We start from the raw sequence: 17,258 nt of genomic DNA on the forward strand, positions 1-17,258 counted from the left end.
TTAATCTTAAATAACCAAATGTAAAATAATAAGCAGTGAGGTTGTACATTTTTAAATAACAGATTATTCAGGATGACTGAGAGAAAAGAAAGCTCTGGAGTAATATACTGTATTTATGATGTCAGTAAAGGAAGATTTTAAGCTTAGAAAAATGGAAAGTATGATGGAAACATACATACATATATTATGTGAAGGAAAATACAGAGGGAAAGCTTTTTGACTCTTATAATAACTAGAATCTGGGGTCATCACTGAACTGAAGTTAAGTAATGGGTGGATAAGTAAATAGAAACATTTCTTTACATAGTTAAACTATCCACTACAGCAGGATGCAGTAACTCCATTAACTGGAGTAGCTTTAAGAAGGCAGGATACGGCTATCAACAGCAGGAATTAGTAATTTCGCTTCAGATTCCTCTAAGGCCTGTTGCTATGGGAACACTAGCTAGGACATTTGCCTGCTGCACCAGACTGGATTTTCTTATGTTGAATTGACAGACTATTTGCAGAAAATGGGTTTATGTAAGTCTCTTCCTTCCACCGTCTCACCTTTTGCCATTCGGTTTAAAACCATGTCAATAAGAATGTATGTTCCAGTCCTTCCTGCGCCATCACTGTAAAAGATAAGGAAACACACTTGTGGCTTCAAACAGCAGCAGGGTACATAATGTTCACTGTTCAATGTGAGGAAGGTCTGGCTCACAGAAATCTTCTGATCTGCTGTAACATCAATGATCAGCCTTCAGTTTTGACAGTGCTATTTAGTTCTTGGAAGGAGGTCTATGAATCTGAATGGCAGGTTAACCTGCTATCCTTTTCCCAACCAGATTTTTGAACTTGTGGAATGCCTTGGTTATAAGGGACAAGATGCTGGCTCTTTGTCCTGCTTTGCCACACTGATTTTCATAACTTATTTATTTGAATGCATTAGCTCCCAACTCTCATACTCTCATGTACTCATATTCTTGTCACACACCCCTGGCAAAAGATCTCACATTCCTTGTCCGCTTGAAAAGGCCACCAAAGGGGAGCATTTATTTTCTCATGACATTTGTTCAATCCTCTTCAGTTTCTCCTAGTTGCTCTCCCCCATTATTCCCCCTGACCAGGTCATTACCTGCAGTGCACGACGATTGGACATGAGCGTCCCCGGTAGCATTTGTTCACCTTCCTGCCGGAATAATGAAAGGATGGGATCAGATAGATGAACTCTCAGGGAGAAGTCATGTGGATTAAGTCACCCCCTTTTATCCCTGAACAACCAAGCAGGAACAAGCATCAAGGAAAACATTCAGGAGATGAATAGTATTTCACTTACAGCTGGTAGGTTGCAATCTAACATGAAAATTGCATGTGTGTGGAACATTATAAAATCACCTGGAAAACACTCACGCATTACCTAGAGCAACCGTAACAATACCTAAAATGGCCAAATTATGTGTAGGGATGAAATCCAACAGGAGGCTCAGGAACTAAGGCAAAATATACCATATACTAGTGTTCAGTTTATTTCCAACTAAACTAAGTGTGGATTTTCAGTTGAGTTTAATCACACAGGCACCAATTTTTGTTTTACGCATTGGAAATACTTGAAAATGCCAAATTGTTAACTGAATCAAGAGTAAATAATCTGTGGTGAGCCAATCTTATTTTTATGAACCCTCTGAAATTTATCAACAAGACGAATGGATTTGTGACTTCCCATTCATTCTCGAAGGAAAACAAAACATTCATAGGAAAAATATGTGTGTGCTTCTTTGTATGACTATCTAGTGGAGAGAAAAGGTTGATGATACGGATCCCTTCCCTTATGATGATACCATTATGTTACATCTTGTTTGCAGGCTTTGGTTACCAATCATATTAGAAAGAAAATATTGCTCTTGACTATCAATGTGTAATTTGCTCCTGTACTAAATGACACAATCTACAGTAAAATACAGTGTTACTTGGTCCACCTGTCATTCTATCCACCAATCATCTTTTGTTATAAATTCCTATTTTGGGGCAGGGCACCATAATGTCCCCTAAATAATTCGGCAAACTGACTTCATACCAAAAAGTCTAAAAAGACAGAAGTCATCCATTATTTCCCTGAAATCTGATATGTTTAATCTTTTCCATTCAATAGCCTAACTAGTGAAACCTGACAATGCCTTCCACAGGGTGGGGAGGTGTTAACCCGTGGAATATTTATCTTGGTTTAACTGTTGTATTGGTCCATGTTCCAAACAAACCCTCCACGTTCTATAATATTGGAAGGCAAAAGAGGCAAAGAAGAAAAACCTGCCAAATGACATTCAAACAGAAACCTATTTTATTTTAGCTGGAATTTGGTTATCTGGCTGCTTGTTTCCCTTATTTTTTCCTGTACTCCCTCGCCCTAAATAACCTCCTTTTCCTATCTGGAGAGTTGGCTTCTTTGATGAAAAGGTTTGACTGTGTCTTATTAAAAGCTTTCTTTAATGGAAGACTGCCTGGGTGAATAATTCTATCTGATTTTCATAATGTTCTCACAATTCAGATCTGAACTAAACCTGTTTCCCTGGAGCTGGGCTGAATGGAGGCCTTTGGAGGAAGAGCTAAGAACTTCCCTATTGAATGGACTACAAATGCATGCATCAGAAAGGATTTAATCTAATAGATGACAGCTTATTGCACTTTTTGTGTGCGCAAAACATGATGTAATTATTTTGGAAGAGGTTTATTCACCATTCCTCCTAACATACAGTATGTAACAAGTAAAAACTAATACATACAAATTGTTCAGAAGACCAGTGAGGTTGTTGGCATGAAATTCGCTAAATGTTTTCTTTATTATGAACACAATTTAAGTGAGTGGTGTTCCATTTCAATATCAGAGTGCTGATGACGGTGCTAATGATTTATTTGTGGACTACTCCGCAGGCTGTCAGAATATCTAAAAGCTCAGTGGGTGTAATCAGGCGTATGTAAAACCTTTTACAGTTGAATCACTTCCAGAATGCTCAACATTGCTTGTTCCAAGACCAGAAGGGCCCATTGTGAAGTCAGAACATTCTCTGACAGAACATTCTGCTCAACCCCGGGTGACTCTGCTGATACCATACACCCTATATTTCTATTGTGTTCTCTGCTAGCAGGCTGAAACAATTCTTTACCTACTCAGGTGTATTCCCTGGCTATTGTCCGTTCACCCATATCAAGTCATATGATAGATATTAAATGGAGCTCTAAAAAAATATTTGAAAGTGATATTTAAGTTGTTTGGCTGCTGGTTATTCTAGGACAGTGGGGTCTAGGATGAGAAAGGGAGGCTTAGTTCTACTGTACATTGTTCAAGTGTTGCGACATCTTTTAGGCACTGTGATGTAGAAATACTTAAATTCTGGTGCAGCATGCCAATTTCAGATTCAAAGATGGTCTTTTGAGTGATTTGTAGACCTACCATCCAAATAAGCAGTGAATAGCTGGAAATATATGCATGTTTTTGAAAAACCCATGCTGCTGATTTGTAGGTTATAAGAGCAATCAACCAACTCCACTTTTATAGAGATTGACAGCTGGGTTGGTGGAGTCTTAAGGATTCTTTGCCCACACAAACCCATTTAAGGCTTTCAGGGTACCCCTTGCTCTATGGCTTTGAACCTTCATTCATCCCTAACTATTATCCAGTGAAAATCTGTATAAGGGGAGAGTACCAGGCTCTCCCCTTTAGGCCCAGTAGGACAAGAGAGCAGGTAATGGACACAACAGCAACCCAGGTTCTCTCCTGTTCCATGCCGCTGGCACAGCAGCCAATGATCACTTTTGTGACTATGCAACTGGGCCAGGATTACTAGCTGCAAATCACAAAAATGACACTGGCAGCTGTGAGGAAGAGAGGAAAGAGAGAGGAAGAGGAGGAGGAGAGGTGGAGAAAGGGAGAGAGCATGGTACAATGCAGTCAGAAAGACCTAAGACTGCTCCATAGTGTATGTTCCACAAACCAAGACTTAAGAGGAAGAGGTACCAAGAGCGATAAACAGGAGTTAAATGAAGATCCTCTGGTTTTAATTTGCCGAGTATGTGTCCTGGACTCCTCAAATGCTCAGGAGGCGGTGTTCTACCTCCATGCCGTGAGGTCCTTGCCTGCCCATTGATTTCCAAGCCTTGGAAGTCACATACACACAGAACGGCACATTTTTAAGCGTCGCAATGCACAGATGTGACGTTATGTTCCAGAGTTCTTCTTTTAACCGCTGCCTGACAGAACAACCCTAAACCTCACCCAATCCCAACTCCCCCCTGCATAGGTACTGAGCCAATTGCTGGCAGAGGGGGGAGGGGGGAACAGGTGAATCCAAGAAGAGAAGGAGCTTATGAGAGTACCTGGAAAGGACAAGATAGGGAATAAAAGAGATTAGAATAGTGTTGAAAACAGGAAATTAATGAGAGACCAATCACGCCATCATTTTGTTCTAGGTTAAAAAAAAAAGGAATAAACCAATTCTCTGATTCCTGATCATGTTTTTTTCAGCTTCTTTTGTATGTTTTTCAAAGTTAGCATAATCTGAGGTTTCTGGAGCAATTGGGAGAACTATTGCTACTTTATTGATTTTGCAGGAATGGTATTGCAACCTACTATCTCTACCTTACCGTTCCCTGTCCTCAGAATCTTCTAAATAACGTTCAAATTATGCCTCCCCATATGAAGATTTTTCTGAGGTTATATTATTGTGGTGGTATAGCATCCTACATCACATAGAGCACTTTCAGTTGTGTTACTGAGTCTTATTATGTAGTGCCTTTGTTTAGTATGGTGCTTTGTGATGTGTAACAGCAGTAGTGTAAACACTATACAACTGAGTAGTGAAAAGTTCTTCATCTGTGAAAAGCAACAACAGCACCAGCTTTATCCTCTACCTCCATCTCCCTAGCATGGGGGCCATACATTTATCCAGCCTGTAGGGCTCCAGGCTGGATTTTGCTCAGCTCTACAGCAATTGCCACTTCCAAGCAGAACTGAATGAACCGCAATATGCATAGTTCTCAGAGGGCCTAAATGTCCTAGCTATTGCAGGGGCTTCCAGCAGAACTAGTGCCCAGCTACTCAAAAGCCTTTTTTTTTACAGCAAGATCAGGTTATTGTTTCAGCTGCTGATAGTTAAAAGGAAATCCCACACAGAGCTTCCATGGCAATCTGTGATTGAATGAGACGTCAGCGATGGGAGTGAGGTCTTTCATGGCTCTAGAAAGATTTCTAAAAGGGCCTTTGATGGAGGTCTCTGGGAAGCAAGCGATAGAGGGTGTGTGTGTGTGAAGCAAAATAAGCATCAAACTATGGTAATATTGTGGGCGCGGAGGGAACAAACCTTCACCTTATATTAGGTGAAGAGAGCCCCAAATCCATATCACCATACTCTTTCCAAAGCTCAGTGAAGCATGCCTGCCTCAAAAGAAAGGACTCAGCTTCTTTTCCTGGTTAAAGGTAAAGGTTCCCTTCACACATATGTGCTAATTGTTCCCGACTCTAGGGGGTGGTGCTCATCTTTGTTTCAAAGCCGAAGAGCCAGTACTGTCTGAAGATGTCTCTGTGGTCATATGGCGGGCTGCCGTATGACTAAACGCTGAAGGCGCATAAAACACTGTTACCTTCCCTCCAAAAGTGGTCCTATTTTTCTACTTGCATTTTTTACGTGCTTTCGAACTGCTAGGTTGGCAGTTACTTCCTGGTTACTTGTTTTCAATTAGTCAGAATACACAGGCCTCATTGCTGCCTATTGTGTGCCAACCCTTGGATTTTCTGTCTCTGCAGCCCGCTTTCATTTTATAGCAAGACTCCTAATACTGCCCAGGACCCTTTCCCTGACTGTTTTGCAAAAGGAAATAAGTGATGAGGTCTGGAGTATCTTCTTAAACTCAGCCAAATCCTCCCCACAAATCATGTCCCCCGCCCTCAGTTCCCAATAGGAAGACAATATTCCCTACCTGCGGAAGTCAAGAAGAGGCCTAGTGGTGGTAGGGATGCCCTCTGCTGGCCAGCTCAAGAAGTGAAATTGCGTTAGAGTCCGTGTCTCCTGTGACTGCACATTCTTCAAGTAGAAACTGCGCACCAGGAAATCCTCGCACCAGATGTGCTCTGAGACAAGGTTCACCTGAATGGAGATATCAGGATTTTGAAAGGGAGAGAAGAAGCATGGGATACTTGCAGCCAGCAGTCTCCTTTACATAATAAGTCCTGCCATTTATATACAACCTATTAATTCCCCAACTTCTTTTCCTGTTTTCCTCTAAATACTTGATAATGTATTGGGTCTGTTAAAATGCCTTTTTCTGCCTTTCTTTTCATAAGCAAAATAGAGCAAAATAGATGCAACATGTGCCCATAATTTTGCTGCCCACAATCAGAATTCACTATGGCTTATCTATATCATTATCCAGATACTGTCTTTCAATTAGTGGTGGGCCATTCAGTGTGCCATTTTGAATCAATCCCCCTCGTCTACAGAATGGGAATTCCAGTCACTGCGATTCGATAATCACATAATGTCAAATATTATAAACATTGTCCTGCTTTCTTCATATCACGAGTAGCACTTTCACAATTCGATACATTATCCCACTTCCGGCTCCCAACACTGTATTGCTCAGGAAAGCTTCACAGTTTGCATAGATGGCTGAGGGGCCCAGGGAGAAAGAGAAAGAAAGGATATTTCCATGTTTTTTTGTGGACTGCCTGAAAATAAAGTATTCACAAGAATGAGGAGATTTCATTAATCTTCCACAGGAGTTTAATTTGCACACCCAGCTGTGTTTAGCCCAACTGCAGAATGCTCACATTGCTTAGGGATGCATCAGAAAAGGACATCATTGCCACCTCAGCTATGACCCTCTTCTCAGTGACTTCCTCACAGCGGAAGAGGAACAACACTTGCCACTTTTTGCTCAGCATTCCAAAGACATCATTGGTCAGCCTTACCTCATAGATGTGGTAAAGTGAGGATCCCTCATCGGGCCAATAGCGGTCACATTGCTTGACGCCATCTTCCACGAGTGGGGTGAGCATGACAATGACCGTGCAACCATTTTCCCATACCATCTACATAGACGGGATAGGCAGGAGATTCAGCAATTATAATACTGTACATTCCGACTTCTCCACATTGAAAGAAGTACAAATGCCATCCCTCATGTGAAAAGAGGCAAATGGGGAGAATGTGAAGAGACTAGTTCATGGAATGTCTCTGCCTCCAATTAAAACAAAGCAAACACAGACATTTAAATCTGCCTGGGCTGCAAAGTCAGCGTGGAAATGTATTGGGTAATAGAGAAGGACTCACTAGAGTATTGGGTAGGTCTAATAAAGGAGGACTCACTAGAGAAGAGCCTAATGCTGGGAAAGATTGTGACGACAGAGAATGAGGTGGCTGGATGGAGACACTGAAGCAGTCGGTGTGAGCTTAAATGGACTCTGGGGAATGGTAGAGGACAGGAAGTCCTGGAGGAGCATTGTCCATCGGATCGCGATGGGTTGGACATGACTTCACAACTAGCAACAACAAGATTTAATGAAATTCTAAGTAGGAAGAGGGGAACTCAGCAGCTTCTCAGCATCAAGTGTGACAATCTATCTTTCTGATGCCTTGCTTGTTATTCATTCATAACATAATTCAAATAAAACTGTATATTTATACATTCATGCTTTGAGGTGTTTGCCACTGGAGATATTGATATGGCACACAAACCTGCCCTTGTTTCAGAATGGGAAGAGGGACTCTATGCTCTCTATCGTCTGTCTGCCTCTCTTCTAAAGGCTTTGAATATATTGCCAGGGATTATAGAACCCCCCCCCCCCCCTGTGCCAAAGAAATATCAGTCCAAATGTCTATGGAGATTCTCAGTCATCCAAGTCATTGTTCTCCCAAAGGTGCTTTTTTCAAAAGACAACTGGACATTGTTCTGAAGCTTCTTGGATGAGAAGCAAAACATCTTCTAGGAAAAACAAAGTCCAGTTGCCTTTGGGGAAAAAAGCCAAATTTCAGTCCAAATACCCTATCAGGCAGCATAGGAATGCAATCCCTTTAGAATAAACATCTCCACGGCCCTCTTACCTGCCAAAAATCAGCAATGGTGTGGGACAATGGACCTTGCGTTGCAATGTATGCTGGCATCCGTGGATCATGGTCAATCTGCAAAGAAACAGAGTATGAAGTAAAACAGCTTTCCTCCTCCCCAGTGTTCTGTGAATAAGTACGGACTCCAATTCCTAGTTCTTCTATGCTAGCTGGGGATTCTAAAAGGGGAGGGATAGAAGAGAATTAGACTTGATAATGTAGGCTCAAGAGGGTGAGTTGTAAATGAATCTACATTAAAGATCTGTTATCACCATGTAGGTGTTTGGGCACACACCCAGTACTCTCTTGAGCTATAGAAGGTGATGTAGAACACATCTGGTTAGTAGTTATGTTCTGACCGAGGCTTCCCAAGAGCATGAAACAAACTCCTTGTCCTGACAAAAAACCCTTTTATTAATTTACTGTGAATTCTGCTCATTCACAGCTGGCAAAGTCTTTCAAAGGAGGATTTACAGTCACAGACCTTATCTGGCTTGGAGAGCTGACAGGCCGATATTTGCAAAACTTTGCAAGGAGTCTTGGAGAGTCACGAGCCCATTAAGCGAACAAATTGTCTCCTGCAAACTCCCCTCCCCTTTCGCTCCTCTTTTATTTCCTCTCGGAGGGGCCATTCATTGTCTGGCCTTATTCCCAAGTCGACCCCTGTTCTTTAGTTGTTCCCTTCATCTGGCAACTCTGCGCATGCACATACTGGGAACAAGCTCCAGCTATTTGTCTGCCTCACCGATGTCTGACTCTGAAGGCAGTTGATAGCTGGTGTACGGCCCTGGCCCCATCTCTGCCTCTGACACAGAGCCCTCATCAGAGCCTTCTCCAGACTCCAGGCCTGGCCCATGTTCCTCCCCAACCTCCTCACTGTCTGAATCTGGTGGACCACAACAAGTTATTTGATTTTGCTCATTCTGGATAAAGATACTGCAATGGATTCACAGAGCAATCAAACTTGACTTTATTAGAAGTGCAATGTATTACTATGAAATGGTATTTTACAGTTAAATTATCCGCAAGCAGCAAACTAGATGATCAAGATGAACTTGAATGAATTAGACTGAAGAATAAATAATCATGGCCAGCTTGGAGAGGATAAAGAGAGAGAAAAACATCACATCCAGAGAAAAAGATGCTGTCCTATAGCACCCACCTATTGCCCTTAACAGAACACTGCTTTTAGAGAGACATTGTTTAAATATTATATCCTTGATGGAAAGTAGGAAGAATGAGACACAGAATATCTTTCTAAAGTGAGAAAATATGCAGACAGATTGAAAAAGGAGAGACTAGCTTAATGGAACAGTTGTCCAATTGGGAACCGCAAGACTTCACACCAAGAAGTGAGAAAGTCTATCTGCTTCTAAAAGGCAGGTGAGAGACAATTTTGAGGCCTGGCTAACAAATACATCCTGGGAACAGAAGGTAGAACTGATGGCTGAAGAACAGATGGCATTACACCTTCAAAAAAAATGATGTGGCACATTTAATCCAAAGTGGCAGGGCTGAGGGGGCTTTGGGAGTGTCCTTTCTAGCTGAGCAATGGCTGCTCTTCAACTTGGTGAGAAAGGTGGCACAGGCAGCCTCTTAAAAATGGGCCAGTGAGGCAGCATTTGCTTGGATATGGAGTGCAATAGCAAGGGGAGGAACATGGGTGTCTGTCACTCACAATGGGGCTGGCATTAATGAAGTCACTCCGCGATGGGTTGCATTCCATTTTCAACTTGATGCGTGTGTGATCATCTGGGAACAATAGAAAAAGAAACAAGGAGCTGATGGTCTAGTCTGGCCGGAGTAGCAGGAAGCTGGAATTCATGTGAAGCTACAGTGCCATCTCCCCAACACTGAATTGCTGATGCATCTCTAGACCAGTGGTAGGGAATCCATAACCCTAGAATTGCATGTGATTTGCAAATTCTTTCCAAAATAAGATTGAATTTCTGGGTTGGGATTTCTTTAAAAAAATCAGGCTGCGGCTTCCCTCTATTTGTAGATTGGAAGCTTATGAAAAGAGCATTATTACCCTTTAAATAGGTTGAATATATTTAAGGGGAAAAAACAACCCACCCCAAGTCAAAGAATGTCAGAAAATATGCCTCTATCTGCTCTTTGATATGACCCTACTCACTTAATGTACTGCCCTTTTTATACTGGTGTCCGATACACCATAGTCTTGCTTCACTTCCCTCCCCAATGCCCAGTTAAGTGTGGACCGATAGCCACCGCAGTAGAACCATGCACTGGCTACACTCCAAGCCTTCTGCTAAGCTAGCAAGGAGCAGGAATAAAATGGGACAATCACATCCCTTAGTGCCCACAGGCAGTGCTAGTAAGGACTCACAGGGCACATAATCTGGGTTGCGGTTCTTCTTGACATTGGCTTCACGCTGGGCAGCATCACAAGTGTTTGGTTCTGCTTGGTATGCACACAGTGCTTGCCACTCTTTAGCCAGCCTATCACGATTACGTAGATGGTCCTCCATATATGCCTGTGGGGGCAACAGAACAGTTGTCACATCCTGGACTTAAAAATATACCTCTCCTTCTCCCTCCCTCCAAAGAGATTACTAAGATCTATTGAAAGCATTCTCTGACTTGATACCTTCAAGATGTTTGGGAACTGAATTCTCAGAATCGACAATCTCAATACATCTTATGACTGTCACATTGCTGTCAAAATCTAGAGCACTGTTTTTTAACTCACCATCTTTAAGATGTTTGCGCTTCAACTCCCAGAATTCCCCAGCCAGCCATGTTGACTTGACTATAAGTTTACTTACCAGGTTTTAATTTCATTTTTAAAAAAGGAAATAAGTAAAGCCTCTGAAAGTCAAATTTAATTCCTGATGATCTCACGTATACAACTATGCAATCACCAGGCAGCAATATGGAACTATTTTGCTCTGGCCATCGTCTCCTCTCTCTAGAATTCCCTCATGGTCTCCAATCAAATCTATCCTCAGATCCAATCTTGTTTAGCTTTTGAGGTCAGCTGTGGTTGATTAAGTGGGGTCATTTGGTGTTTCATTTCAAAAAATGACACCTAGTATCTATGCCTTCTGTAAAGCTCTATCTGGCAAGCTTGCAAACCCCGTCAAGCTGTCCAAACAGCACAAATATGTAGGGTGTGGGTGCTCCTCACCAGAATCATGTGCCCAGTGGAGATATCCATGTTGGACTGCACAGGCTCTTCACACCAAGATGGTGTGCTGCTGTGGGAGCTGGGACTGGCCTGGGGTGCATCGCTGAATTGTGAGGAGACACTGCTGACGCGAGAATTTTCGGCAGGAGCAGGGGGTGGAGGGGTTTCTGCACGGCCAAAGAGGGACTTGGTAGCCATGTGCTGTCGGCAGAGCTCCTGTGGGAAAGAGGACCCAGCTACAACAACCATGCACAGTGGTCACTCAGAGCAGACAAAAGGTAGGAAAAGCAGAGACTTTGACAGAGCCAAAAGCATTCCAACCATCCAAATATCCTTAATTCTTCCACTCAAGAGATGCAAAAGCACTAGGAAAATAAAGATATAACTGAGTTCACCTCAGTCCAATCCTCCCCAAGGAGCTAGGAGCCATGCCTAGCAGCCATCTGTCCAGGAAGCTTGCATTTGTATTCTGGCACTCAACGAGAGGCTGGAGCCTTTCAGTTTTAGGAATGTGCTTGCCCAACACTCTTAATCACACCAGTTAAAGCCTTCGTGGCTACCGCTGCATATTATGCTAAGCTGGGGCCCTTTGGGGCCCTTGTGCCCTTGTGCAATCTCGCACAATTTGGAGGAACTCCAAAAATGGCTTCAGTAACTAAATGGAAGGTGCTGGGCATCCCGGCCTATGATTTCTGGTGAACAATGGTGCTCCATATCGCGTGGTCTTGGCAGACTCAGGGATGTCAGAGTTCTCCCCTGCCGTCAATCCCACTGGTACCTGGTATTCATAGGTGCTGTCGGTCGCTCCCTCTGGCCCCAGCCCTGCCAACCGCTCTTTCTCCCTCTGCTTGGCATGCTGGCGCAGACAGAAGACCACAACAGCAGCAATGACGATGCCGGCCACACAGGCCAGTGACACAAAGGTGAGCAGCACCGAGCGGAAAGTGTTGCCAAAATGGGCAGGATGGGGGTAGGTTGCAGCCTCATTGCGCTGTGGAAAGACAGGCATAGAACAGGTGAGCTTGGGGATAAATAAGGAAGCACCTCAGTGGTGGGTTTCAATTTTTTTTAGAACCTCTTCTGTAGGTGTGGTCTGCTTTGTGGGAGTGGCTTGCCAGCCATGGGACCGGGTGGGAGTGGCTTGCCAGCCATGTTACTGGATGGGCGTGACCAACTTGTAAAATGTGGTGAAACTCACTTAACAACTCTCTTGCTTAGCAACCAAAATGTTGGCTCAGAAACCCTGGCATTTGAAGCATGCAAGTTTTAAAGCTGTCAAGTTACAAGACCTTTGCACCCCTAACCCTTTAGAAAAAAAACCTCAGGGGTGTTCAAACTTGACAGCTTTAAGACTTGTGGACTTCAACTCCCAGAATTCCTCCTCTAGCTCTTCATCTTGATGATGTGCGGACGGGCGGGGGAAGGGAGCTGGAACCGGTTCTAAACAGCACTGTGGATTTGTGGAATCTCTTCTATAGAAGAGGTTAGAACTGACAGGAACTCATCCCTGAAGCACCTCCACCAAAGGCAGATGGTACACAGGGTCTAGTCCAAGATGGGAGATTGGAGCCCTTCAAATGTTGCTAGTGTCTAGTTCTCAGTTCTGTCTCTGCCACAACATGGCCAAGGGCAACAGTAGAGTGGCTGTTGTAGTTCCATCCCATCTGAATAGTCACAGCCATCACTGGTTTAAACTATTAGTTGCCATTCCATCATCCTGGCATTGTGGAGCCTTATCAAAATTGCTACTGCTCACTGCTGTCCTGCTCTCCTCAGGCTCTGTGCCACCCCCATGACTAAAACCTGGAACCTTTGCTGAAGTCTCATTCTATTCTTTCCATATTATGCAGCCAATGTCTTTCTTCTTCTTTCATGCTAGGAGCTGAACAATTTATTTAGGCCCATCTGTTCTCCTGGTTCCATGTCTTTCTTAACTCAAAAGCAGACTTTCCAAACAGGCAACTTGAAGGTTTGGCGTATGAGTCAGAATCCAAAGAACTCTCTCTTGGCCAAACACTATCCAAGCTTTAAAATGCTATGAGGTCAATCACAGGCAAGTCTTACCTGTCCTACACCCATCTGTAGGATCTTTACTCCCACCTCTGATTCCAACTCAGACTTCACCAGGGCTAGAGGAAGGATAGAAATGAACAAGCCATACTAGAGGTCAGAACCTGGGCAATTGAGTGAAGCAGCAATTGAGTGAAGAATAGAAACTGGGAGAAACTGAGTGAACAGAAGCTATGGGATCGTGACTTTGAGATTGGTCTGTTTCTGTTTGGCATGGTAGGATTATTGCATGAATAGAAAGGATAATACTATGATAGAGGGAGGTCCTTTGCTCTTTTATGGACCCTAAAGTCATCTTTCAAAAGCATATTGATTTTTATTGGGGGGGGGGGAATCACCATAACAAACAAAGTAAAGCAAAACAACCAAGCAAGCCTTCTGCTAAGCTGAATATACCTTTCCTGAAGAAGAGAACATTCTAAAATAATAATATTTACAGTGATACTGATAATAAAAGTAATATAAATAATAATGTCGTGGCTCCAAGTTCCAAAAAAAGCATACTAAAGCCCACTTCGGCATAGAAGGTATCCTGCACCCATTAAACAGGATATTTTAGTGTCCTGATTAGGACACAGAATTGGTATAATTGTGACTGCTGATTTGCTTTCAACTTACCTGCCCTATTGGCGACATCATTCAGAGACACATTTTGATGGTTTTGACGGATGCGGAATGTGAGAGCTGGACCCAACACACTGCATAAGGAGAGATTTGAATTTAGGATTCTGCTTTCACTAACCACATCCTTCAGTCAACAAGTATGCCTTCTTTGACCATTTCTACTAGATGTCTCTCTTATATACCAGCTACCCATCCTAATTCTTTACAATGCCCTTTACGTAAGGATATCTTAGTTTTCTTTTCATTCGTGTTTCTGCTAATGAGCCAGGGGACCCAGAATGACCCAAAGCCCATCAAGTGGTTTGTATGATTGCTGTTGCCAGGGAGATGGGGGTTGTTCAATGGTGGGATTCAAATAATTTAACAACCGGTTCTTTGCCCTAATGATTTCTTCCAACAACCAGTTCACCAAACTCCTCAGAAATTTAACAACCGGTTTTCCCGAAGTTGTGCAAATTGGCTGAATCCCACCATTGGGGAGGTTATTGCTTTTTGTGTTATTTTTCTTTTGGGGTTTTATTCTAGTAAGATGCCCTGAGTCACCAAGAGTGAGTTGGGAGGCCACATAATATTTTTAGGTAAATAAATAACTCAAGAGTTTGATCATTTTCACTGAATGTGAAAGATCCCAAGTTGTGCTTTAAAGCCCAGACTATGGTAGTTAAAAATCCAGTGCAAATACAGTTGCTAAAAACGGTCCCTGTTCATATGAACAAGGGTTCATTACTTAAGAAAATAATCTGTCCAATTCTGTTCAGATGTAATGAAGAAAAGTTTTTGTGTTAGCCACCCAATAATGAGAACTCACCAGAATAGGAGATATAGCGTAGGAGATTGTATAATTCATTCCAAAGCAATACGGGGACCTACAAGTATGTTGGGATAGCCAACTGGCTACATATTCTGGAAGTTACAGTCCTAATGTATTGAGGAGCACTAAATTGGGGGATCCAGATCCTGAAGATGAAACTCAAATACTTTGGCCACCTAATGAGAAGGAAGGATTCACTGGAGAAGAGCCTAATGCTGGGAAAGATTGAGGGCAAAAGAAGAAGGGACGACAGCGAATGAGTGGCTGGATGGAGTCACCAAAGCAGTCAGCGTGAGCTTAAATGGACTCCAGAGGATGGTAGAGGACAGGAAGGCCTGGAGGAACATTGTCCATGGGGTCACGATGGGTCGGACACGACTCTGCAACTAACAACAACAAATTGAGGGACGTTACCTCAAGAGTAAAAGGAAGTCCTTGTAGACTGTTCATTATGAGAACTGCATCACACTCTGGCTAACTATGTCACCAGTACTCCTTCTGGTTGTTTCTCATTAGATTCCTTCCTTTCTAGAGCAATTCCAAATAATGGCAGACCTGTGGATTCTTGTGGATCCCTAGGTCTCAGCTAAGCTACATCACTTACCTGATATTGATGAAGCTGGCAGTAGATAAGTGAACACGTTCAGCCAGCGTCTCAAGGAGATGAATGCCAACAGCAAGACTTAATGGCCTGCAGGTGGTAGAAATGCAGTAGGTCAAGACTTAATGGCACAGCATGTAGAGAAGAGTTAATAAACAGGAGATAAAAAATATCTTTAAGTAATTAATTTAAAGATGTGTGAACTTCAATTCCCAAAATTCCTCAGCCAGCCATGCCAGCTGGGAAATCCTGGAAGTGAAGTCTACATATCTTAAATTTGCCATGGTTGGGAATCCTTGCTTTGGATGTTCCATCTTGGATATTAACCATCACCTGGCACAAACTTTACATAGTCATAGATCTTCTGCTGGTAAAAGTACCTCAACCATGTTAGCCATTTTTGGGTGTTCATATCTGATTTATCCAAGTACCACAATAAACAAAAGAAAAATCTGTATAGTTTGTGATAAGTGAATCAAACATAACCAGGTCACCCATTAACCTCTACAACCTTCAATTTTATCATAGCACTTCCCTGTAAGTAGAGAGTAAGGAAGATAATCTTGCAGGAATTGTTACTGAAACGAGAGAGGCTGAAACACTGTTTTAAATCCAGAAAAATGAGACAACATTTGGAAGTGGCTCAGACAAAGACCTCCTAATTCACTGAAGGGGTGGAGGTACAGTACAATCAGACTTCCAAGGGTCTGATATCACAGCCCATCTCAGTCAAAATAGAGTTATCCATCATGTGGATTTGATTTTGTAGCGCAGTCTACCTGGTAGGGCTAACATCCTAGCTTCCAAGACCCCCTATTCCACCTTATTTGCTTGACTTCTCCCAACTATATTAATTATATATATTCAGCATCACAATAATTGCATTCAGTTATCACACTGAGCCAGGTTTTATTTTAACCATTATTTGTTAGACAAGCTACAAATGATCAGAGAAAGGTTTTTTTTAGTAATTTTAATTAATCAAGGCATGCTCATCCAGTTCCTACATTTGCTTTCTCTTCTTTTTCAAACAGTCTTTTTGAGTATCTTTTTGAAATAGGTAAAGGTTTGAGTGGAACTAAAACACTAACCAAGAATAAGCCAGAAAACCCAACAAAGATTAATAGGTTATATTAATTCACAGTTGCAATTAAACCCAATATGCAACCAGACTTTGATATTGCAGAAAACTACAAACCATAATTTATTCATTGATTCTATTTTCCACGCCATACCAAGTGAAAAATAAACCAACCGTAGTATGGCTAAACATGGTGCATGTATCCAATCATTGTGCAGAGGCAAATGAGAATAATGAATGTAAGTATCACCCTATTATCTGCTGGAACTTGTCAATGGGCAGTTCAGGTTTCTCCAACCTCTCCCACTCCAGATACATTCATTTTTAATTAGGCCCAGACAGCCTAGGCTAGCAGCCAGCCTAGCCTAGCATGGCTTTGGGGTGATGTAGGATGCACTTGTCTGATCTGAATCCAAGTCATACATGTATGAGTCAAATGCATCCACGCCTTGAATAAACCAAGCCATACAGATAGTCCTCAACTTATGACCATAATGGAGCTTGCCCATTGTGGTTGTAAGTCATCATCGCAGTTGTAGAGGTGGTCAATCATATGATCAATCCAGTTTTTATGACCTTTTTTGGCATAGTCGTCCTGAAAAAACCACAAGTAAATGCCAGTTTGCCTGCAAAAATGCCACAAAACATGGTGACGTGATTGCGGGATGCGGCAAATGGCTGTGAATGCAGGCCAGATGCCAAGAGCTCAAAATACAGTCACATGGCCATGGGGAGGGGAGGGGGAGATAGCCGTTGGAATTTCAGACCTGGGTAATCTGTAGTAACTCTGAATGGTGGCTAAGTGATAGGTCATATGTTGAGGACCCACTGGTATAACTTGCCTC

At 42.5% G+C, this 17,258-nt stretch overlaps 1 protein-coding gene across 2 annotated transcripts in view; it reads right to left on the reverse strand.

Annotated features, from left to right (window-relative positions):
* The window catches only part of PTPRN (protein tyrosine phosphatase receptor type N), a 45,029-nt gene that overhangs the window by 3,383 nt on the left and 24,388 nt on the right, over nucleotides 1–17,258 (reverse strand). For both annotated transcript variants that reach the window (XM_087713292.1, XM_087713285.1), the window contains exons 10-21: nucleotides 15,336–15,422; nucleotides 13,915–13,994; nucleotides 13,291–13,355; nucleotides 12,005–12,217; nucleotides 11,227–11,442; nucleotides 10,426–10,573; nucleotides 9,754–9,827; nucleotides 8,073–8,150; nucleotides 6,941–7,060; nucleotides 5,950–6,116; nucleotides 1,118–1,171; nucleotides 550–614 (exon numbers count right to left, since the gene is read on the reverse strand). In XM_087713292.1, the coding sequence (XP_087569418.1) occupies nucleotides 550–614; nucleotides 1,118–1,171; nucleotides 5,950–6,116; nucleotides 6,941–7,060; nucleotides 8,073–8,150; nucleotides 9,754–9,827; nucleotides 10,426–10,573; nucleotides 11,227–11,442; nucleotides 12,005–12,217; nucleotides 13,291–13,355; nucleotides 13,915–13,994; nucleotides 15,336–15,422 (1,367 nt within the window). The remainder of the gene's footprint in view (nucleotides 1–549; nucleotides 615–1,117; nucleotides 1,172–5,949; nucleotides 6,117–6,940; nucleotides 7,061–8,072; nucleotides 8,151–9,753; nucleotides 9,828–10,425; nucleotides 10,574–11,226; nucleotides 11,443–12,004; nucleotides 12,218–13,290; nucleotides 13,356–13,914; nucleotides 13,995–15,335; nucleotides 15,423–17,258) is intronic.

The sequence above is a fragment of the Thamnophis sirtalis genome, unplaced genomic scaffold (genome assembly GCF_051295495.1).
Source record: "Thamnophis sirtalis isolate CommonGarterSnake01/CBP01778 unplaced genomic scaffold, rThaSir2_p1.2 scaffold_1, whole genome shotgun sequence".
NCBI classification, from domain to species: Eukaryota; Metazoa; Chordata; class Lepidosauria; order Squamata; family Natricidae; genus Thamnophis; species Thamnophis sirtalis.